This window comes from Antedon bifida, chromosome 9 (assembly GCF_963402885.1).
Source record: "Antedon bifida chromosome 9, ecAntBifi1.1, whole genome shotgun sequence".
Taxonomy (NCBI): domain Eukaryota; kingdom Metazoa; phylum Echinodermata; class Crinoidea; order Comatulida; family Antedonidae; genus Antedon; species Antedon bifida.
The window spans coordinates 14,634,533-14,660,636 of NC_136234.1; the positions used below are offsets into that span (position 1 = coordinate 14,634,533).

At 33.0% G+C, this 26,104-nt stretch overlaps 2 protein-coding genes across 3 annotated transcripts in view; one reads left to right on the top strand and one right to left on the bottom strand.

Annotated features, from left to right (window-relative positions):
• The first annotated feature begins 3,736 nt into the window (after positions 1-3,736).
• The window catches only part of LOC144852876 (asparagine--tRNA ligase, cytoplasmic-like), a 28,077-nt gene continuing 5,709 nt past the window's right edge, over positions 3,737-26,104 (top strand). Inside the window, exons 1-6 of one of the 2 annotated variants that reach the window (XM_078710912.1) lie at positions 3,742-3,803; positions 22,139-22,225; positions 24,799-24,887; positions 25,013-25,075; positions 25,274-25,366; positions 25,693-25,782. In XM_078710912.1, the coding sequence (XP_078567038.1) occupies positions 22,216-22,225; positions 24,799-24,887; positions 25,013-25,075; positions 25,274-25,366; positions 25,693-25,782 (345 nt within the window). In that variant the 5' untranslated portion in view covers positions 3,742-3,803; positions 22,139-22,215. Of the gene's footprint in view, positions 3,804-22,138; positions 22,226-24,798; positions 24,888-25,012; positions 25,076-25,273; positions 25,367-25,692; positions 25,783-26,104 lie in introns of both variants that reach the window. The other variant, XM_078710914.1, reaches the window with a different exon arrangement.
• Positions 8,978-12,202, bottom strand: LOC144852968 (L-asparaginase-like; the record flags this gene model as incomplete). Its single annotated transcript, XM_078711023.1, has 6 exons — positions 12,060-12,202; positions 11,484-11,802; positions 10,974-11,100; positions 10,064-10,173; positions 9,451-9,636; positions 8,978-9,148 (listed from the first exon to the last, which is right to left on the bottom strand). Coding segments are annotated over exons 1-6 (1,056 nt in total), but the record flags the coding sequence as incomplete, so codon positions are not given.

Consider the following 26,104-nt stretch of genomic DNA (forward strand, 5'->3'; position numbering starts at 1 on the left):
ATATAGTTCTAGTTGTGTTGTGAGAAAAAAACCCGATATTTTTAATCATAGATTCAGTAATTCCCAGTTTTAATGGCATTTTATAGGTTATATCCTCTGGAAATTTGAATAAATTATCAGATCGTTGTGAATTTTAATCTTTGCAACAGATTACTCCTCTCTTATTTTGAAGCTCCTCTTTCATTTTTTACTTCTTTTATCTGCTAACCTAAGCAGATCCCACATGCCCATCCACCATCACTTTCGACTATAACATACCGCCGCCCCCCCCCCCCCCCCCGCCCCTCCTACCCCGACAATAACCACAACAAGATAAACTGCAACACTTTGGTCGATCATCCACTATAGAGTGTCAAATGCATGCATTCAAGCACCACCCACACTGCCGCTACCATCGCCCCAACCAATAGACGGATTCATACTCCTCCATCCCATCCCTCCCCCTTTCTCCAAGCCCCCACCCACCCCAAGTTAAAAATTGCAATGTAAAAGATAAGACATAAAGTTAAGTTTTTAGACCCTCACCTCCAACCCCCTAACTATTTCAAACTCCTGGATCCACCACTTTCCCCTCCCCAAAATTGAACCAATCAAAAGTCAATGATATACTTAGATATGTTAATGCTACATAACAAATACTGAAGCCCTGATGTGAAATTTCATTTAATTTAAGGTCAGCATGTAACATATCACACTTTATATTAAATATTGGTTTTAAATTGAAATTCTATATTTTTTTTACTGTGATGGTTGGATTCAGTATTAATTATTAATTAATAATTATCTTATAATTATTTAATTTCCCTTAGTTATGCATAGCAACAGTTACTATGGTAACTAAAATTGAGATATTCTTTAGATTTTTCATACTTACTTTCATGCCTTATTTGCATTTTCAAATTACCGTTTCACAAGGTCATATTCGTAAGGACTTTCTTCTGTGATTATTTTTATTCATGAAAACCCCATATTTTATTTACACCTCCCTTAAACGGACGCAATTTGAAAAGCCTGTTTGTTCTTCCTATCTAATTAGTGCATTTGGTACCTACCGTAAGCGGCCTCCCGTAAGCAGCTACGGGCACCTTTTTATACTAAAAATGAGATTTTTTGTATGATAAATGACCTCCCGTAAGCGGCCACCCAAAAAATGTGATACTTATTGCATGGACCTATGAATTAGAGGTCCATGTTTCTTTATATATTAGCTCTATTTCGAAGCGGTTTTAAAAACATTACTGTGAAGAGATGAGAAAACTACACAGATTTTGACCGACCATTTTTCATATAAAAGCTTTTAAAATTTGTCTGAAAATGCTAAAAAACACTACCCACCTGATTATAAATAGTAATACAATTATTACAAAATAATACAAAATTGAGAGGCTCGTTTCGTTAAGAATATCGTGTATAGCCATAATACGTGATTTTGGCCCTTTATCGGCAGAACCTCTCGTAAGGGGTCACCACCCGTAAGCGGCCACTTTTCCAGGTCCCGAGGGTGGCCACTTACGAGAGGTTCAACTGTATTTAAAAAAACAATTATCCTTAGTTACGCATAGAAACAGGTTCTAAGATAACATAAATAATACATTTTGACATAATTTGACCCAACAAATGACCCTTTCACAAGGTCAGACATTTTCTGGGATTCAGTAGATAAGTAAATTTGGGAAAAAGTAGTAAAGCTATGTAATCAATTGTTTATAGTCATGAAACCCCATATTAAAAATATTGTACTTAGTTACGTATAGAAACAGTTGCTACAATACACTATAGGTAAAATGCTGATGTCATTTGACCTCAATATGTAAAATATAATTTTTTTTTCATGAAAACTCTATATTTTATTTAAAAAAAATTATCCTTAGTTACATAAACAGGTTTAAGATAACACTAAAGGTCAATTTTTTACCTTTATTCAGATTTGTCAAGACTTTCAGAAAGTTTTAAAGTAAATTTGGCAAAAAGTAGAAATGTAAAACTATGTAGAAAAAATGTTTTGTATTTATGAAAAACCCCTTATTTTTAAAAATAATAATTTTGCATAGAAACAGTTACTATGGTAATATGTTGACCTCATTTGACCTCAAAATTAATGAATTTACAAGGTCAAGTTTGTTATCACTTTAAGATTATTAGAATGCAGTAGAAGTAAAATTGAGAAAAATTACAAATGCAATAAATTCTTTGTATTCATAAAAACGCCATTTTTTACGTTTTTTTTTTTAAATTACTTTCATTAGTTACACATAGAAATGGTTGCTAAGGTAACACTATAGGTAAAAAATGAAAATTGTTGAGAATTTTTATGAACTATCTTGTAAATTTTGATCAAACATTAATAGTTGTAGTAAAGTGGGGACCTGTCCTGTTTTGCATTCTGACCCCTTTTGACTTTAAATGACCTATTTACAAGGTCAGATATTTTGGGAGGTCTTTCTGTATTTCTTTACACAAAATAGATGTAAAAATTTATAAAAACCATTGACGCAATTATTTTAGTTTAACATTATTTTCCATCAACTAAATATTTCAATGCAAAATACTGTTTTTCTGGCAATTAATTGAAATAAACCTGGCAACACATTCTCCTATTTTATCTAAACTATTCGTATGACTCAAGTAGCATTATGACAAGCCACATATACATTTTATTATTGGATTAGCCATATTTAAATTGTGTTTCATGTGTTTTGTTTGTTGATATTTTGTTTGTATTTTTTTGTATTTTTCGTATTTTCCTGGCAACACAAAACCTATGTACGAAATTTACCCCAGTGTTTTTTTCGTGATTATTGTTGACAAACCTATTGACTATCAAATTACAAAACCTCATTGATATAAAAACACCACTTTGGAAGTTATAGGTACGTTTATGAGGTATACTTTTATAAAAAAAATATTTTTTAAAAACACCCCTTTTTAAAATAATGGTATCGACCAAACTCCATTTTGTAAATTTTTTTTTTCTACATTAAATGGAACTCAATACATGTTGTTTACACTGCTATAAACAAAAACTGTATACTGTAAGTATTTTTGGTTAAAATAAGTATACAAGTTTGTACTTTTTCACTATAGAAAATCTGTGAAAAATGGCAAAAACATCAAAATTTGGATAATTGACCGTTGTCATGGCAACGGAGGCTAAAAATTAAAATGAATGTTGTAGATATGCTTTTTATTGAAATGTCTATTCATGGTAAAAATTTGAGAGAAATCCATTTTTTTACATCTGCCACCAAATCTTTGATTTTTACAGACAATGGCTCTTAAGTATCTGTGACTAGCGGTTTCCAAGATACAGAGTACGTTATTAAAAATCAACATTGCCGCCATTTTTAATTATGCAAATTAGGCTACTTCCCGTTGTCGAAAAATGTCCTAACGTTGATAAATGTGTTTAGTAGGGTCTAAAGAACACATTTCATCAAAAAAACCTTTTCTTGCAATTTGTGTGAGAAAAGGGTCATTTTTTAGCTAAATCCCATGGACTACTTGTACATACGACATTACCACGTTGAAACACCGGTTTTCGTCAGATCACCGAATTTAGACAATGTTGATTGTAGAATAGAACCTGGATGGGAGACCGTCTGGTAATACCGGTTCCTGTATAGGTTGGCCCAGCGCATATAACATTAAATAGATTTAATTCGTTACTATGACGATATCAGCAGTGACGCAACTTCCGGGTTCCCATGAGAGGCACGGCCAAATCAGTGTACTTCTAGAACCGCGAAGATCAGATGTGTGTTTCAAAGCAAGATGCTTTTCCGACATAGAATAGGGCTTATAAGGTATGCATTTGTATTTATTGATTTCCCTTAGGATAGTGATAGAAGTACAACGTTATGTATGCGGTTTTAAGTGCTGTAGGAGGTTAGTATTTTTCGTCTTATCGTGATATAAGTATGGCACAATAGCTGTTTTCCGTGTCGTGTACACGTGACGGAGGTAAAAGACTATGCAGGCTATCTGCCGCATATGGTAAGGGAAAGTAAGCTTTTTGTTTCCCAAATAGATATTGTTGGTATAAGACGATGCAGGCTATCTGCCGCATTTAAGGAAAAGTAAGCTGTTGTTTCTTGAATAGACAGTGTTTTGTATAAAGACCATGCAGGCTATCTGCCGCATATGTTTAGGGAAAGTAAGATGTTTGTCTCCATACATTTTCAATCATATTTATAATGATTACATATTGGCAATTATTATAGAATTAGGACAGCGCTCAATGATGATGATATTGATGCATTCTATAACTTTCCAGGTGTGTGCTTCAACCATGGCTTATTTTGTTGTTAATTATTTCTTTGATTAATTGCTAATTATAAAGGGAAATTAAGGTGTTTGTTTCCCTAATGTAATACCAAACAGTCGGCTTGGCCTGGGGGGAATATAGTTATGATTTTACTATGGTATTGTCAAGTAGTAAGAGTTCAAGTTGGAGAGTACGGGTTTGTCGGCACAATGTGCGTAGTAAACCTGTCATATTGTGTATAAACATTTGTTTCTTCTCTTAAAAGATGAGGCGGATACTGGGCACGTCAATATGACGGCCTTTGAATGATACAGGCAATTAGGCCTGCCTTTATATGTGACCTACTCTGGCAAAGTGAAGATTTAAGCCTTTTTTTTAGATGCGTGTTCTATCTGGTAGGACATTCAACATCCTTTACAACGATACCAAACTTTATATTTATCATCAAGTGTATCTCGATATATCGTATGTTTTATCGAAGTATCTATAAAGAAATACGATTATTTTAAAATACGTGGCGACTGGCCAGTTGACATTCGCTAATTTTTTAATTTTTGGTAAATAGAATTTCTCAACCGTTGTTGCTTTCAAGCTTCCGTTCAGTCAATCAGCATAGGGATTGACCATTGCCTAGCTATGCTCTTAGTTTCAATAGCGGCATAGGCCTATATGGCCATGCGTATAAACGAAATGATACACCAATGTGGCTGTATGTATATATGTTGGATAGTTTCGCATTGTGCTACAGGCAACAAGAATAAAGATAAATAGTCCAGAATTCAGCATTTAGTGTTTAATATCGCATGCTACTAGATAATTAGGAGTGGTTATACAATTTTGGTTGTCAGATTCTGGTGATTCGATACTTTACGTACAATACTAACAATGGAGTTGTATTCTGTTGTTTTGCCAAAATATGGCAACACGAAGATTATTTACGCTAAATATTGTCTGTTGGCACTTTACAATTTTAATATTACAGTACTTGAATTACAATTTGTCGTTCATTAAAAATAAATTAGTCTAAATGTGATAGGCCTACTTACAGCGCCCTACAATAGGCATACTTATAAATATACATTTATACTTATAATGGTTAGTAGGGTTCAATCTTCAATCAATTTTAAAAATCTACCGAAGAATGGAATTAATCAAAATATAATATTTACTACGGTGTATAATATATCTGATAAAGATAGTATACGTGTACTCACATTAAATACATTGTAAAGAGTCCCGGATATAGTTTAGTGATTGTGGAATCAACACTCAACAATGCATGTTGGGATTTATAGCGGACCGCTTAAATTATTATTTTTCACATTTTTAACCATTTAAAGACAAAAAAAGTTATCGCAATAGCACCATGTAGTATTTATTTTTACATTAAATGTAGTTTGTGACCTTAAATTAGATCTAGCCTAAAAACCGTAGGGAATGGGACTTTAAGGCATCGTTTTGTGGTTCTGGTGACGGAACACGCTTAATTAAAACGGTATGATGGGATCGGTGACGATTTATTTATAGTAGAGGTTTTAGGTTGCTTCTTGCAAAGTCCCCTTAATGGAGGATTAGCGTACTCATCCTTTAACACGCCAGCTATTTTTATTTTTATTTATTCATCCTTCTCTTTATTTTTGGCGTTCATATCCACCGAATAGGCCTAAACAATAATTGTAAATAACAGAAGTTATAAAAGTTTTCATTTAGGTCAAATGCTCATTCAAATTTTTGATTCAGCAAGAAAATTGTCGCTATAGCGTGTTTAAGCATAACTTGATTCTTTATATGAAGCTTATAGACAGTTTTTTTGTTTTGTTTTGTTCATGGATTCTTTAATTGTGACAGAAGATTAATATTAACAAAGCGTGCTCACGCTACAATACCTAGCCGGGCGTAATAATGTCCTAAACGCAATGTTATAGCACACTCTGGGTGTATTCACACATCCTGAATCTTCTGTGTTGCGATTTTTGTATAATGTTTTATATAGAATTCGAAAGGCATATCAGTTGTCCGTAATTAGGCAAACATTCACAGACTGAGCTTGTGGATAGATATATGATTATATAGTACTGTAACCCAGTTTGACAAAACTTGACACAATACACATGATTTTTAACAGTACATACAGTATACTTATATATACACTATCAATTATACCCGCCCCAGGGCGGGTTTCAAAATTAGTTTAAAGCCTTCTCAATACATAACACCCGACGCCAGTATCTCGCACCAACCTCATCCCTCTTTAATAACACGATACCCCACACTCTTTTTTAAAAACAAATTCTTCCCAGGACAAGTTTTAGCTTCAAAATGAGAGGAGCATACATAGCTATGATAAGCCTATGGTTTAAGTACGTTAAGAACTGTGTAAATGAATAGGTGTCATATTGGCGGGTAATTAAAATATCTAATTTTGATACTACGGTCCCCCAGTCTTCTTCCTAGTACAATTCCAATTATGTTTTACTTCATTACGCCAGTATTTCCGCCCCTCCTCCTCCCTCCCAACAACACACCCCTGCAGATACTGGGTGATGTGTTTAAGACGTTTCCAGTAAAAATTATGTCGCTATCACGCCTAACCCATAACCCGGCCCAAAACTACACCCCCTACAGACTTGAAAATTGGCAGAAATGCTCCTTATAGAGTGTGCTCTATTTAATGGCCTCAAAATAAATAATATAGCTAGTACCAGACTTTTCACATGACATTTCTTGAGATTTTGGTTTTCACAATATGAGATATTTGTCCATAGTTTATCACATACCCACCTAAATAATATGTAATGTAGGCCATTGGATAGATCTTGGGAAGAGCTTTAATTTGACATCTCAATCAACTATGTATGATAGTTGGTTAAAGCGCTACATTATTTTTAAAATTATGCAATCAACGCTAATTAATTATGCAAATTAGCTAGTTAATATTTTTGCTTTAATGAAAATGCATATGTTACTGTATGTTACTTGTGTGGATATAGTATGAAGTTAAAATAAAATATGGTTTAATACAGTTTGGTTAAATTAGCAATTACCACCTTCTATCAAAATAGTATTTTTCTAAGAAAATCGGCCTATTTATTATATATATTATTACTGCCTTTCCGCTGAAAAGTCTGCCGACATTTCCGCTTGATTTTAATGTCTGTATTATGCTTATAAAGGGTGAGTAGGTTGTTGCTGAGAGTTATTGGTAGGGTGGTTCTCGGTCTTCCTCGAAATTTTATATTGGTAGTGTTGCTGAAATAATAGCTTATTGTTGGTTGTCTTCAACATTACGATGCTCAAGCTGTTCAACCGGTTTTCAGCTATTAAAAACAATTATCGTAGAAGGAGATATGTAAATGCGAAGCATCCTCGTATTATTGTGTGCGAGTATTTTTAGTCGGTTGGCCGGTCGGTCGGTCGGTCGGTCGGTCGGTAAACACTAACTTGTATATGGCCTTGTCTTGATATCAGTTTCATCTAGCTATGTCAATTTTTCAGAGTATATTCCTTATGGCCAGGACTCGATGTGGTTATGTTTTTCACGGTGCGCAACCAAAAATTACGCGGTCTACGCACGATTTAATGAAATCACGTTTGTAATCATATCTTTACAAGCATGAATCACAATTAAATGAAATTTGGTACTCATTTCAGGTCATATTTCATCAAATGGCAATACAATTATGTACGTAGCGCATATAACGCATGCGTACGCGCGCTTAAAATGTTCAAAATTGTCAAATTTATTGTCGATAAAATTAGAGTACGTTTCAGGCAATGAGTGCGCAGATTTTTGCACGCGCACTGCACGTTAAACGTTAATACGCACTCTTTTAGCCCGATTTCTGTTTTACAACCTTTAATAATGTCATCATATTTGATTCACTTTCCAACTCGAAATTTCGTTATACGAGCACGTCAAAAGTGACAGGCTACGCACGTGTAAATTATCAATTAAAATATCAATGTTTTAAAACATTTTCAACATTTTTAAACATGTTCAGCAATTTCGGTCGGTTGGTCGGTTGGTTGGTTGGTCGGTCGGTAAACACTAACTTGAGCACGCGACTGCAGCCATGTATATGGCCTTGTTCAAGATGGACATCAATTAGACAGTGTATACCGCGATCGGAGGCACATATCACAATGATTGACTCAAATACAAATGTTCTATCTAGAACTATAATAACTTTATTGTAAACTTATAAATATGGAAGAAGAATGTTATCTATCTTTACAATGATGGACTGCTTTGTGGTCTATTTTTTAGAACAGGAACTTTCACTTATCATAGAGAGCACATATTTAAATTTTTACGAAACGTCAAAACACGTACGGAATAGAAATGGGACTATTCAAAATATTAAAATCAAAATAATACTGTACAATACTTTATCCATCAAATTATTATAAAAAAAAACATAAGAAAAATAATAAACATGCTAACGTTTACCATATTAATATTAAAATGTCAAAATATAAAGTTCTTAAATTAATACTTGTGTATAATAGTTGTATTTACTTTTTTTAATTTGTATAGTTTTGTATGAACAATAAAGAGTATCAGTATCACTATTCATTTTACCATCGCAATACATTTTACCATGGCAATACATTTTGGATGAAGTGATATGGGATTCAGTATTATTTTCATTCTTTTTTCATTTCTTCTTCTTTCTCTTCTTCTTCTTCTTTCTCTTCTTCTTCTTCTTTCTTTTTCTCTTCTTTTTTCTTTTTCTCTTCTTCTTTTTTCTCAGTAAGTTCACCTTTTAAGTTTTTTTTCAACTTCTTTTTTGGCGAAGATTTTCCAAGGACGTAGTGGAGCTTAGCTAAGGCTGCTTCTGAGGTCATATCAGCGCCAGGTATCACACCGACCTTTTTTAAAGCCTAAGATGATAAAATTGGAAGAAAAACACAAAAATAATTACAAATTTTCCTCCCTGAAACCCCTATTAAGGGGGCATCTTCAGGGCCTAACATCATTTCCTGTTAATAGAAGTGTCCCCTGACTAGGGATTCATTGTATAGTAGTGGTGTTGAATATATTTTCCGTTGGTCGTTTAACGGGAAAGTGTCCCTTTATTAGGAGTATGTGTCCCCTGAATATGGGTGTCCCAGAGGAGGGTTTCTATATTTTATTAGAAAACTAATATTATCTGATAATATTTATATTATTGATAAAAACATACACTTCCAGTTTTATATGAATTGGAAACAACTCCTTTTATACACTGCGTGCAATTCAAGATCAACACGCCTCTGTCTGCTGCCTCTTTGAATTCTGTCATGAGGTCCTTTCGATCACTAGGACCATTACCAGCTCCGTAGGTTTCCAGAACCACACCCTGCATCGGAGGCTGTAGGAATGATCTGACCTGTAGTGTGAATACAATATTTCATTTAGATTTAGATAAAGAATAATATACTACTACAATATAACACATATTTGTGTCTTTATAAACATTGCAGGCAACGTAATGTTCCTAGCTTCTATGATGTTTTTCTTAAATTTTGAAAAAAAACATACATCTACAGAAATGTTGTGGAAAATTTATTTGATTTAAATGACCAGAGAGAAAGGCAAGCTTTGAGTTATAATTTACTGTGTAATAATGGTTTTCCAAAAGTCAATCCGTAAGTGTAAAGTGTAAGTAAATTACAGCAGAATTCTCATCTTTAGGGAGCAACCCAATGAAAACACTTTCAAGTTAAATCTGTATGTAGGGAAAATCCATAATACACAAATTATACATCTCATCTCTGTCGAGAAATAAATTAAATATTAACTAGTTTGTGACTCACTGTTTCTACTGTAATACCTGGATACAGCTTGAGTATGCCAACATTACAGTTTAAGTCGGTGTCAATTGTAAACGAATCAACAGGAATTTCGCGGATATTATCGCAGTTCACTGATGAAAAAAAATACATTAAGAATTGTACATTTTCATGTTTTCACTTGGTAATGCACACCCCTAAACATGTTCTGTCACAAAAATGTCAGTCAATGTGAACTCTGACCTGATTTTGAGGTTTTTTTATTATCAGAGACATGAATTATTGAATGTGTCGTTTAAGCCTATTCTACACTAGCAATGGTCAATGCCAATATAAGTTATTGGAGGCTGGCATGTTGTCCATCTGCAGGATCTCATGACTGCAAGACTTTATTTGCTAGGTTCGCAAACCTCAGCAAGCTAGTTTGTCGGTACATGGCCTTCTGAAACTACTAGTAGTGTAGACTAGAGTTAAGATTCCAAATTGTGATTTCAACTTTCATATACCTATTTAACGTTTTCATTGCTTTACCCTATCAACCATGGCCACAAAAAACACAAAAACTTAAAGATGTATTGTCCCCCTGAAAAAATAATTTTTAACATTTTTTTGTTGAATATGCCATTTTATTGTAACGTAGCAGTTATTTACTTTGACCAAAAATTGGATTTGAAAAAAAATTATTTACCTGAAAAAACTGTAATTTAAAGCCAAAAATAGTCAAATTGGCTGCCAGCCAATGGGTTTTTGGTTGAATTTTACCGTTTATTTTGTCATTTTATAAGTGAAAACGTCATTTTTTCGGGGTTTTTTTTCTACGGAAGTGATTAAAACTACAAAATGGGCTATTCAAAGTATTATTTTATTAACCTTCATTTTTCATGTTTCGAAGGGACAATACATCTTTAAAAGACATGACATTCACAACACATACCGATGACATCAACTTCCATTTTGGCAAGAAGACCATAGTTCGGCGAATCAAAAGCATTGTATTGATTGTTCGCAATCTTCATTACCCGATTACCTCTAAACAATTTCTTATCAAAAAATAATGCTACCTAAAAATAAGAATTGCGTTTTCTTAAAAAACCAATAATATTACATTACAGAATAAAAATACATTACTAGTATTTGATAATGCATATAACAAACAGTGCTGGATACAGGAAGTGGGAGAGGAGCTTCAGCCCAGGGCCTATAAATTGTAAAATAAAATGCTGAAGTTGTGACCTTAATGATTATGCATTATATTTTCCAATATGAATGGTGTAGGGACCACAGAAGGAGTAGCCTATGGCAATGACAAGTACATGGACAACAAAGCTTATAAAAATATGTGCAGGATTTAGACCGACAGTAAACTCTTCAATTCTAAGACTGTATATTGTTATCACTGAAATACGGAATATAAAAATATGTGAAATTAGAATTTAACTCTAACCTCTGGAATGACATAATGGCCAGCAAGATACAGTGCCCCAAACAAGTTATCCTGTCCGTCACTGCGGATTTCTTCCAACGGCACTTGCGAACCAGTACAGATGACAGGTTTACCAAGGTTCTCACACATGAATGACAGAGCAGAAGACGTGTAGGCCATCGTGTCAGTACCGAGTATGATCACAAAGCCATCAAATTTCTTGTAATTTTTGTCTATTTCTCCAGCCAATTTTTTCCAATCATCAATATTGATATTGCAAGAATCTTTAGCCTTTTCATATACTCCTTTTATCCAGTATAATATACGGTTTGTTTTTTTGCTACACAAAAAAAGATTTGAAATATTGAATTTATGTCAAGTGTTGGACAAAGCATCTTTCTAAATATGCAGTATACATATTGCGTACATCGGTATAAATAGGTCATGGAGTGTTGTTAATTTGTCAATCTAATATTCAGAATTGAAGCAAGCTATATTTTATTTTCTTAATTATTATTTATTTTAATTAAAAACAACAATTTTTATTTTTAAAACACAAAATTGTATTAGCTATAAAACTAGCATAAAATAACATACGGCAAAGCAAAAGTTTCTCCAAAGGCCCGGACATATTCTTCGAATTGTCTGCTGTCGTATTTTTGATCATGCAAATTTGGGTTTCTGCGCACTGCTTGACTGAAGTCAATTAGTTCCTGTGGTACTAATTCTGAAAAACTCATTGTAAAAATCTACTCTCCACATTTTCTGTCGCATTTTATATTGGTTGTGATATAATCAACTTTCGGTATTTATAAGTGCTGCTAGATAAGCTTTTGATGCAAATCATAAGCATGGCGCTCAATACACAATTTCAAAAGTTTATTTGATTGTGACAAAAAAATAAAATGCGACCGATTTCAATTCAATATTTTGTATATAGACACATTTATATTTTATTATTGCCTGTACGTGGGAAATTTGTTCCTGTTCTTGTGTAAATGAGAAACAGGAACATACTGGCCTAATCATTACATTTTTTTTTAAAGAGAAAACAAATAATTAAGCGGGGATGAATATATGGAAATTTGTTCCTGTTCTTGTGTAAATGAGAAACAGGAACATACTGGCCTAATCATAAAATGTTTCAAGAGAAAACAAATAATTAAGCGGGGATGAATATATAAGGGTAATGTTTACGTCATAATGTATGTGAATAATTGAAGTCCACGAAACCCACAATATAATAACAACTGGTTTAACCAAAAAGTTAACATTGATTTATTTAATATATATTTGAAACCAGATGAAATTTTTTGAGAATAACAACAGTGTTAAAATCGCGACATATGTATGTTTGTAACGTTATCCAGTATGTCGCCCTCTACCGAGGGGTTGTCGCATGCTGCTCCCCTCGCATGAGGTTTACAAAGTTATAGTTGATAATAAAGTTGTATTTTAATGTTTAAATTCTGTGTCATCCGACTGATGTAATTGTGTACAACAACAGTACAAGTGATCACAAATAATAATGTAGATGATGGTACAAGAAATCTAAGCTCTACCTAGCTAGACTTACTTCCTTCCTCGTTTCTAGTCATTCCTATTGTACCACCGGTATAAATTATAAGTATCTTCTTTGTTTCAACTAAGAAAGGCGGAAAGAGATGAAGAATGTTGGGTTACACAAATTAAACATCTATTATTTTCAATTGGTTTTTTGGAAATGTTTGGTTGCAATAAAAATTGATAACAACATTATAAATGAAATTAAATTGCGTTTACAGGATATTGAAACACAAAATGTATTGAGAACACTAGTACATACTCGCGTTTACCAAATTTTAACAAACAATTCATATAGAAAATTTTCTGTCTGAAACAAAAAATTGTAAATATAGACAATTTTCATTTATTTATAAAATTAATAAATAATATTTCAATAGATAAATTAGGCCTAATACCAACCAAAATTTAATTTAATTCGTGCTCAGTTGTCAAATTATGACTACTGATCATATCCTATATTATAACATAGATTATAACATGAATTAATATTAATATAGTAATAATACAGACGCATGTATCAATAGGACTGCACTGCTGGAAGATGTCAAAGAATTCGCGCGCTGTCATGACCTTTTCACTTTTAAGCTCCGCCTTCTAATTTGTATGTTGAAACGTTCTGTACCACGCTTGAGTAAGCTCAGCAAACAAAATGGATTTTGTCGACACGAAATGAATTTTGTCGACACGAAATGAATTTTGTCGACACGAAATGAATTTTGTCGACACGAAATGAATGAATTTTGTCGACACGAAATGAATGAATTTTGTCGACACGAAATGAATGAATTTTGTCGACACAAAATGAATTTTGTTGACACAAACTCAATTTTGTCGACACAAAATTTATTTTGTCATCACAAATTAATTTTGTTCACACAAAATTTACTATGTCAAATAATTTTATTATTAAATAATGTTTTTGAACACATTTACGGCCGCCATCTTGTTGGTTCCCCCTCCTGTTGGAATCACTTTTCAGTCAGGAGTACGCCCTCTAGCCTTCGGCTTACAGCTCACTGGGTATATTCAGAGCGTCATTCTGACGACTGGAGCATTCTCTACGGAGCGCCATTTAGGCCTTTATTAACTTCCTAATAGAAATAGTACAACGGTAACCGGTCCAGTGGACCAAATTGGGCACCGGTGGAGCACAGTGACATAAAATAGAAATAAGTCACTAATTTTAATATCGTTTCGTATGTTAAATACACTATGCTCAAGTGGACCCAATTTGGCGCCAGTGTCAGCACAGTGATATAAAATAGAAATTAAGTCACTTATACGGTTTCAATATCTTTTCGTATGTTAATACACTGTGCTCAAGTGGACTCAATATTGGTGCCAGTGGAGCACAGTGATATAAAATAGAAATAAAGTCACTAAATTGTAATATCTTTCTGTATGTTAATACAATGTGCTCAAGTGGACCCAATTTGGCACCTGTGGAGCACAACAGTGATATAAAATAGAAATAAGTCACTAAATTGTAATATCTTTCCGTCCGTATCTTGAGCACAGTGTATTAGCATACGAAGAGATATTAAAATGTAGTGACTTTATTTCTATTTTATCACTTTGCTCCCCTGGTGCTAAATTGGGTCCACTTGAGCAGTTCCCGTAGTACTGTTTCTATTAAGAATTAATAGACGCTTTTTACTATATAACTTTACAATAAAATTTAATGACAAAAAAAACAAGAAGATCGACGTTTCGGAACCATCATGGAACCATATTCAAGATCAAGTGATTGTTTTTGTATAATTCGATCACTTGATCTTGAAAATAGTTCCATGATGGTTCCGAAACGTCGATCTTCTTGTTTTTTGTCATTAAATTTTATTGTAAAGTAAAACTATTTCTATTGCTGAAGTTAATAAAGGCATAAATTGCGCTCCGTAGAGAAGTAGAGAATGCTCCAGTCGTCAGAATGACGCTCTGAATACACCTCTTCGATATGGGTGTTAGAAAACTCAGACCTAGAAAATCTATTATTAATCAAAGGGTACTGTATGTTATTTGAAAAACTACTGTACTGTATTATAAATTTTCTTACTATTCTTAAATCATAAAAAAAGTACACTAGCCTAGGCCTAGCAAATTCAATTTAAGGCTCAGTGTGTGGGCCGCTATGACGGAAATGTATTGCAAAGTAGGCCTAGGCTAGATAGAGGGGTGCTGGTCAACTTGTACCCATGCCAACTCGTATCCAACTTGGCGAACTCGTACTTCAACCAATTCGTAACCCCACCAACTCGTACATGCCTAATTTTTTACTTTTTATGCCAGTCCCATTAGATTCGCCTTAGTTTAGGCGGAGTTGCATGGCATAACAAGTTAGAGTGCGAATTTCGACGGATTTGTAAAAAAATGCTAGGCCTAGCTAGACTAGGCCTACTCGCGCTACTGTTTAGTGTATGGCCAGGGAGTTGTTTGGGGTATGGCTAAGCCTTACTACTCCATGGGCCTATAGGCATATAGGTCTACTTTGTGAGGCCCAAGCCTAAATGCTAAGCCTAAATTTTAACAGTAATGTGTACTTTTTTTACTACAAGTTACAAGTAACAATAATAGTAAGAAAACTTATAATAATACAGTACTGTAGTATTTCAAATAACCTACCCTCTGATTAATAATGGAACGATCCATTTGATGATCTGAGTTTTCTAATTGAAGAATGAAACTAAGTTTACTAGATCTAGAAAACTCAGATTAATATCTGAGATGTGAGTTTTCTAGACACCTGTACGATAGCCATCAAATAGTGACATGAGTGACATTTTCTTTCGAATCATGGAAGCTACAACATTTTGCTATTTCGAAATCTTTTGGAAATACTGTATCAATTAAAATAAATCAAAATTATGTTGTTTGGATGCAAACAAATTTTAAAGCATTTATTGGTGAAATACACTATCAAGAATCAATTTATATTTTCTTTAAACTTTTTTGTTGCATTTTATGTTATTGTCCTTAATAAAAATATGCAGTGGCTACGCCTAGGAGTAGATGCAAGCCATATGCTATATCTAGATCTAAATCTAAGGTGTGGTATTCACGATAAAATTAGTTAAAAAATTTGTAACAAAATGCAAGACAGGTGAGGAACTAGTGCCTGAAAAATAATATGATATTTAATAATAATTATTGTAGTTACAAGCCTGGGTCTATAGTAACCCTGTTATAACAATACATCTTAAGATTTGTTAATTTGTTAGTCTTAATTTCAAGAAACATCTTTTCTAAACAAAAATAACTGCAATAATAATAGTAATACTTACCATTTGTAGTCTCATTCGTCGTAGCCATCTTAGAGAAGTTGGATCCAACTTATTGGACTGGTAAAATCTGTGACTGCCCACTTATATATATGTATAAATTGTGATGGATGTTTACTCGTCAACTAATGAGTTGTTTGTTCACATTTTGAAAGGTTAAAAATTATAACATAGCGTGACTTCATGTTTGTTTTGATTACAATTTTCTGATTAAATCAGTGCAACAAACAAGGTAATTACTGTAGTTATTTTTTGGTGAAAAGTTTGTAAAGATGTTGATTGTATTGTGTGTACACATTTTAAAGGGTTCAAAATTATAGCATAGCGTGACTGAATATTTACTTTGATCCAACTTTTCTGATTAAAGCCAGTAACAAACTAATTAGTTATCTTTATTTTGTGAAACGTTTGTAAAGATATTGATTGTATTGTGTGTACACATTTTAAAGGGTTCAAAATTATAGCATAGCGTGACTGAATATTTGCTTTGATCCAACTTTTCTGATTAAAGCCAGTAACAAACTAATTAGTTAAGTGATTAAAAGTACAAAGATGGCATTCTCAAACACTTGCATGGTATAATAAATTATAAAGACTGATATGAATTTGTTTTTGGCAACTTTTGGATGTTTTGTATAATGTAATGATGTTGGTTGATTAGTGTGTGTGTCACACATTTTAAAGGATTCAAAACTATAGCATGAGGGTGACTGAATATTTGCTTTGATCCAACTTTTCTGATTAAAGCCAGTAACAAACTAATTAGTTAAGTGATTAAAAGTACAAAGATGGCATTCTCAAACACTTGCATGGTATAATAAACTATAAAGAGTGATATGAATTTGTTTTTGGCAACTTTTGGATGTTTTGTATAATGTTATGATGTTGGTTGATTAGAACCAGCAACAAACAGATGAGTTATCATTTTGCTGGTTATTCAAGTCTGCTTAGTCATGAGAAAGAAAATTATATAAAATAAAAATTTGAGATCCTTGATATAGAAAACATAATATGGATATACATAACTACCACAAACTGATTTAATAACCTGTCCTTTCCCATCGTGCTACGGTATGATGAATTAACAAAGTGGGAGATACCGTAAGAAGTTCTTCTCCAACACTTTTACTCTTATGAAACTCAAAAGGCCCATTGTTTACATTCCTTTTGCTCTGGTTTTCTTTCCTATCCATTCCTTTTTAATCTTTCATAGAGATGCTGAATCCACAGTGTAGCACACCCCAACCACCTTCCCTCACAACATTGTTTACTTCTTTAGCATTCTCTATCGTCATGTTACAGTGACTGCATTTTATTTTATTAAATTCTCTCAATGGCTTTTTGGTCTACTCACTCCTTACTGCTAGAGTAGTGTACTGCTGGCATACAAACACAATAAAGCACACAAACAAACCTAATTCTAAAAGCACAATATATTTTTCAAACCAAATCACCAAACAATTTTACTTAGTTTATACAGGGAAGAGTTATGTAATTTAACTCTTCCCTGGTTTATACATGGATTAATGATAGATCTATTCATTAATCCATGGTTTATACTGTACATGGAGAATTCTAACTTATTTATCCATAGTTTATACGTGGACAAATGAACACAAGGCATCGGCGGTGAGATCAAACGATTAAACAACGAGCTTGCCTATGCTAAAATTTAAGCACTTCTGTCAATTAATCAAACAATCAACACGCTCTGTCAAATCAACTGTTAATATGTTAAATAAGGCTCAACAACATACCAAACGGTAGGCCTATACGCAGTCTGATTGCTCTATTTCACAATACGTTGCTGAACAATTTAGGTAGGCCTAATTCAAAGTCAGTACAGATCTTTGTGTATTAGAAGCAACTCACTCAATCGCAACTTTATGAAATGCTCTACCAATGTTAAATGTTGTCTCTTTAGATCTTACTGTATTAATATGTATTGTGCAGCCCTTTGGTGTAACTATCGTATGAAGACTATTAGATCTCTTAATGTATGCTACAATAATGCTCTGCGCCGTATACTTAATGTCTCTAGAAGTAGTAGTGCCAGTGCAATGTTTATTGAACATGGTGTCCCTTCCTTTAATGAGTACATGCGAAAATCTACCTATGGTTTCATGCAACGTATGTTGAATAGTGGTAACATCCTTGTTGCTTGTGTTTGCAAACATATGCTCCGTAACTCCAAAATGTATTGTAGATGGAGAAGCATTCTATATACTACGATTTTTCTTTTTCTGTTTATAAGTTTATTAATATGGATGATATTTCCAAAATAAAAAAGAAATTGAATTGAATTGAATACTAAAATATATGAATATTGTTCAGAAACAACAATGTACGTTAATCTATCTATAGACTATAAATACGTTTAAGCACTAGGTCTTTACCATGTACAGTGCAATAATATTGTTTTAATAGGGCCTACTTTAAAAGGCAGCGGTTTTTTTTATGAATCCCCTTAATTTATCTATTGTAGTGCCTGGTGATTAGCTAGTGGTTATGTCACAACTAATCACCGGGGCATATTCGAATCCAAACCGTGGTCCCCGATCTGGGATTAGCTGGCTAGTTGCGATACGTCACTAATCCGTTTTGAAAGTAGACCCCTGCCATATTTTGACATGCATGTCAGCTTAACGGCGCATGCGTCGCTAAGAAGCATTTGTTTATTTTGTAACATTGTGGGCGGTCCGCGGTCTGTCTGTAAAAAAAGATGGACCTTTTGGAATTTGTCTATGGTTTATACGATTATTGTTTATAAGTATATATAATATAAGTAGTTTTAACCTATATATGCCTATCTACGCATTACACGCAGAAACATTTAGCACATTTTTAATCACAATATCTTTTGATTAATTATGTACATTTAAAAAAACGAAAAGCAATACGTGTATTAATGAAACTTGATGTCTAAAAATGATATCAAACTTTTGCTTTTTACTTTCTTGGACACTGTGCTGAGAGTGCGCATAATTCCTAGGGAATGCATTTTTACTCTAACTTGCTGGTAGTCTTTCCCGAATAGTATTATCCAATTACCATTACAGTCAGGGGAAAATTGGCAAAAGGCTTCCTACTTTCTAGAAGTTTTATCAGATAATCTATATTGTTTGAAAACTCTTGTAACATGACCACAGTGCATGATTTTGCAATTTCCCCCCTAATTGTTTACCACCTATCTCTGAAAAAGAAATGCCTCCTGAAACTGCATCAGTCAACATTCCAATTCCTTTATCATCAGGACGGTATAAGCAGATGAATGATTACATCGTAAAGTTGGTTTTTAATTTATATAATGATGTTCAAATATACTGATTTTCTTACTACTTGCAGAATATAGTAATTTCAAACATAATTATTACACGGAAAATGATCTGATTAATTTGTTTAATTTATGAAAAACATGTAAAACCCTGAAAATGTGGCGTTTAGCTAATTTGCTGTTGTAAGCCTAGGGTACATGTATGATGTTGGCCTGCTCATCGTGGTCGGTCGTGTCTTTTCAATTGGTCGGTGTTTGACTTAAGGTTAAAATCATTGATTAATCACGAATTTGCGTTATTATATCTGCCCTGTGCTGCTAGCTTTATTAACAACCGTCTAACGCTAATCCAGTAATGTATCAATGATTTTAATTCAGTCAAACACCGACCAATGAAAAGACACGATCACAATTATACCTGTACCTGCATACCTGTACCCTGGCTTACAACAGCGAATTAGCTAAACGTTAAATATATTTTCAATTTTCAAGATCAGGACAATTAAAGATGTATTGTCCCCCTGAAAAATATTTGTTAACAACTTTTTTTATTGAATGTTCCATTTTAATGTAACATAATAGTCATCCACTTTGAACAAAAAATTGGATAAAAAAACTGTATTTAACTGAAAAAATGTAATTTAAAGCAAAAAATGGTCACATTGCTGCCAGCCAATGGGTTTTTGGTTGAATTTAACCATTTATTTTGTCATTCATTATTTTTTTCGTTTTTTTTTTCTACGTAAGTGATTAACTTTATGAAAACTACAAAATAACATATTCAAAATCTGATTTAATTAATCTTCATTTTTTATGGTTTTGGGGGACAATACATCTTTAAGGTACAACTTTCTTGAGTAGGCCTTAGTACATGGCAGAAATGTAAACAATTCCTATACTGATATTTACTGTTGACGTCATCCGTTAAAGTTTACGTGCTCGTGCGAAAGCTCCCTATTTTTCTTTGAAATTGCTATCTTCATATTCATTTTGATGACGTTATCGTGTCAAAAATTTAAATATAAGTGCGTACTGTAATTTCCTCTATATACTGTATAATATATACAAGTTCTGTGTGCATGTTGCGTTTGCGCGGATCCGAACGACGATTAAGTGACGCAAAATAGTTTTGTTCGCAGTAAATGATTTGGTTAAAATAACATTACCTGAAGGTTTATACCATGGATTGCTTCAGCAAACACAATCACACTCAATTTCTGTTACTTGAATGACGTGTAATGTATTTGCTGAATTGTTTATATCGTGTACAGGCCAATTTAAGGCCAATTTACACAGACGAGCGGAAACGGTAAGCGGTACTCGGTTTAAGCAAGTTTCCACGTCTGTTTAAATTGGCCTTACATCGGACAAACAAAAAGCCAACATAACAAAAATGTTACAATGCATACAGAAGTTGTCATCTGAAGTAGTATCAGGCATATATATATAAACTTTATTTATTCACGAGACTGATGTGCAGTACAACTCGTTCAATCAATATTGATTGTTTTTACACAAGTTAGTGATATTACAAAAAAACCATTGGCATTTGGCATCTGAAGTAGTATCAGGCATCTTAAGAAGTATCTTCAAAACCAGTTGTCATAACTAAACTAGATTTGGTGCTCATAAATTTCAGGTCATATTTCATCATATGACAATAAAATTACTTGCGTAGCGCCTATAACGCACGCGTACGCTTTCAATTTTTAAAATTGTCAAAATTCATTTTCGATTAAATTATTGAGGCAACAAGTGCGCAGATTTTTGCCCGCCCATAAAACGTTAGTGCGCACTCTCTTTGCACGAGTTCGATTTACAACCTTTCTTTAGCAATTTCATCCTATTTAATTGACGAGCAACTTGCATTAAGTGACAAATGTTATGAAATATGAAAAATTTTAAAATTAATAGATCGTCAGAATTTTGGGTGACCACTGTATATCGGACAAACAAGGAACCAACATAAGAAAAATATACTTCGTATCAGTTCGTTGCCCTGGTTCTAATCATCAAAGCAAACACATGCCACGCATGTATAGTTTTAAACTTTAAACTTTGTACAAAATATACAATCAACATCTTTACAAACTTTTCACCGAAAACTAATTACCTAATTACACTGGTTTTAATCAGAATAATTAGAATCAAAGCAAACATCAAGTCACGCTATGTTATAATTTTGAAAATATCAAAATGTATATGTATACATCTTTACAAACTTTTCACCGAAAATGATAACTAATTACCTAATTACACTGGTTTTAATCAGAATAATTAGAATCAAAACAAACATCAAGTCACGCTATGTTATATTTTTGAAAATATCAAAATGTATACAAACAATACAATCAACATTTCTACAAATTTGTCACCGAAAATGACAACTCATTAGTTGTTGCTCTGGTTTTAATCAGTGACATTCGATCTAATCAAACATTCCATTACGTTACTATGTCATTTATTAACTCATAACTCGACATCATCCGGTACATATGAAACTTGAAACTTATTTTTAGCATATTGTATGTTAATCTTATCTTAATTCTACCTATAAAAAGGGAAACAGTTGACCATTATAGTCAATTGCGTACAAGCTACTTGTGATACGTCTGAAGTAACTGATGCAACAGCTAAAATGAGTTTAGGTGAGTAAAAGTATTTAACTATATTAGCTTGTTGAGTTAGGCCTGATCGAGGTGCTGCGTATTGCGGATTCCCGAACCTATTCATGTGTGTCCAGCACGCACTTTAATGTCCGGTGTTGGGTCTCAGGCCTAGAATAAAACAAGTGTTCTAAACGTAAATACAGGCGCTATAATACAAGATTTGTATTTAGATACAGTTTATTAAGAAGATATCCCTCTTCCCGGGTCTTACTTACCAAACGAAACCAAATGGAAACAAACGAGACTCGGAATGTTGCAAATAGGCCTACCTACCAAACGAGAATAGATACAATTGTTTATTAAGGATCAAAACCCAACTTTTATAGCAAAAATCGTGCGAATTTATGTAAAAACGATAAATTTAGCTACAAACCAGCTTGGGTCGCTCTCTCTACATGGATGAACATTCTAGCCTATACTAAAGCACTGCTGCCAATCAAACAAACACGTTCTTTGAACTCCATGTCTCTAACCGCGGCCCTCTATAGAACGCTGCGAATCAACTGTTACATTTTATGATCATGATCAACAACAAAACGTACCCATGTAGAAATCGTATGCGCAGTTGGATTGTTCTATTGACATGTCTGTGTCGAAGATTAATTGACAACAACACAAGAAATTGCTGAACAATTATTTTAATTTCATCGAAATCGGACTACGAAAAGTTCACTTTCTTACGCCCGTAATTTGAAGTAGTTGGTAATTAATAAAATATGCAATTTTTATATTTGAATTATCACATTGTCCAAGAAACCTCCTGAAATGACAAATTGCGTTAATCTATAGAATATTAAATTATGCATTTGACTATGTATGTCGTTACCGTGTGCAGTGCAATAAACGTGTTTTTAATACATGGCAAGCAGTTTTACATCTTTACATGAATCTCCTTAATTTACCTCCGCCAAGGAGGTATATGTAATCGATCGTGTTTGTTTGTTTGTTAGCAGGATTACTCAAAAAGTAATTACAAGATATCTACCAAAATGAATATACATATAGATGTGGTCAAGGACCACTACATTAAATTTTGGGACCACGGTCCCAATTCTGGACCACTTTTTATATAAGACCTGCTAGTGTTAAAAGATAGGACAGAATTTTTCAAAAGCCGGCGAGCAGTCTTAAAGTAACAAGTAAACTGAAATTGCATTTTCTCGAGAAAGAGTTATAATTTGTGATTTGTAATTTTAAAACATAAATTGATTTAATTTACAGGTTTTTTGATACGAGTAGTTTTTAAAAACTTATTTCTTTTCAAATTCAACTGTTTGTTTTTGGCGTTGCTGTTCTATTGTTAGTCAACAGAATCTATTGTTAGTTGAAAGGCTAGTTACATAACCATTACACCAAATTCGCATACACCTGCTTGTAGTGAAATTAGCCCAAATCACACATAGCATTAAGACACACACAAATATATATATATCAAGCAGACGGTCCGAGTTCGAGTCTCGGTTGGGGCGACTTTTTCTCATTCTCACAGATTTCCTCATCTTTATCGTTTCAAATTAATTAATTAAATTTCAGTATATCACCGGGCGGTTTAGAATTACTGTTCTTTGCCTGATTTGTTTATATATATATATAGTTTTTGCAAGGAAAGGCAGGAAACACTGCTACATATGTTCTATGAATGTGATCTAGTAAAGAAAATATGGGAAAATGTAAAACAATATATGTATCGAAATATCAACAATAACTTAATTATCACCAAAGAAAGTATATGTTTTGGTTTTGGAAAAACATACAGTGATGCGAACACTCTAATTTTAATACAAAGTGGTACATATTTAGTTGCAAAATCAAAGAACAATTACTTAATTATAATCACTTAATGCACATTTACCAAAAATACAAGGCAACCATATTATTATTTACAAAATGATTATTATAAGGTGTATATTTTTGCGATACATTATTTTTTCTTTTATTTCATTACTCTCTTATTTTTTAGAGAATATTATATCGTGTTTCTTTTATTTGTTTAATAGTTACGTTACCTTTATCTATTAATTTTGTATTATGTATGTGTTGAAATGAAATATATAAAAAAGGACCGCTCTGCCCAGGGTCCGATCCAGCTTTGGAATAATGGGGGAGAGGGGGGTAGGGCGCAACATCACACAGAATATGTGCCACAGCCCCCCTCTCCTCCCCCGCTCTATGGTGGGGCCTGTGGCGAAGATATAAGAAGATATTTCGATATAAGAGAGAAAGCCAAGTGACATTTGTTAGAAATTCTGGCTAAGATCTAAGATCTTTATTTTGTATTTATTTTATTAAACAAGAATTCTTAATTTTCAGTCACCTTTCTTTTTGATTGATTAGATATTTCACTACTATACTTATTAGTACAATTTGCTCGGAGGAAAGTGCTGTCATTAGCACATTGCAGTTAAAATAGCAAAGCATTTATGTATTACATTCCGGGATTACATTCGTAGTATATCATTTAACCTACCTTACCGTTCCTAGCAACAATCTTTTCAAACAATGATTTGAAAATATTAAACAGTTTTATGATACAATTCTATTTATGTTTCAAGATGAAAAACCACCGATGTATGTCTCCGAGAAAAAAGGAAACGATAGAGGAGATGGTTCAGAAAAAAAGCCTTTTAAAACATTACTACAGGTAGCTAATTGCTATAATTTGATAGTTAAAACATGGACATATTAATCAATGTACATTAATAGCGTAGTTTAATAAATAATGCAATTCTCTGTAAATAAAATAGGCCTATTTTACTTTTGTGACAGGCTATGAAAGCATCTGGTGAACCATTTCCAAAATTTATGGTCGATTCCAAGAAAGACGGAGAGGTAAGATCATTGTATTATAAACATACTATGTTTGATACTTCATTAAATCTAAAACCGCAAAAGCTCTCTCTGCAAAATTGCAATTCTAACATAACATGAACACTTGGGGAAAATAGAAGTTGTCAAGTGTGAACAACATGATTATTTGCCGTAGTTTAGAAGGTGATATTAATAATAGATGTTTTGTTTATTTATAAGAGATGGGAAGAGGTTTCTCAAGCCCAACGAAAAAAGATTGCAAAGCTTTATTCTGCAGAGCAACGCAAACCAGCTGACAGAGAAAAGAAAGAAGTAAGTCAACCCAATGATTGCTACAAGTAACAATTGTAATGTTTTCACTTTGTCAGATGTCACAATCATAAACCATTGTCATAAAAAGTATGACTTAATAGTTTGTCTAAATATAGGAAATGAAGTACAAATTGTATAAAAAATAAAATGCATTGTAACCCTTTATTTTCCTTATTTCCCTCCTTTATAGATTAAATTGGTTAAAAGTATTGGTTTAAAATATTACATGTTACATTTATTGATTTTTTGGCTAAAAAAATGGTTACAGTCAGTGAAAACCAGTATTTGTGAAATGATGATATGTATTAAAGTATTGTTTTATTTAGGCAGAGAAGGCTGAACCAAGAGAACGTAATTTAGAAGAAGCTAAAAAAGTTACAATTGAAGAAGATTCTAGTTTGCCCAAGGCTGAGTTGGTAAGTGATAATAGCTACTTCAAGGTGTATGTAGAATTAGAGAAAGTGTAAAATCTTGTTGGGTAAAATAGATTTTTCTGTACTTTTTTTAATACTGTATACATAAATACTATACATGCAATATTGTATAATATTCATTATTTTTTAATACGTCTGCAAATGATAAAACCAGAGGGTTCACAAATTCGATATTATAACAAATCTGAAAAAAAGTGTGGCAAGACATTATATTAAATATAGATTCTATATTTTGAACATCTAGTACATATTCTAGGTACAATGTTACCGTAAATGATAAACATTTGTACACAATTTTAGATAT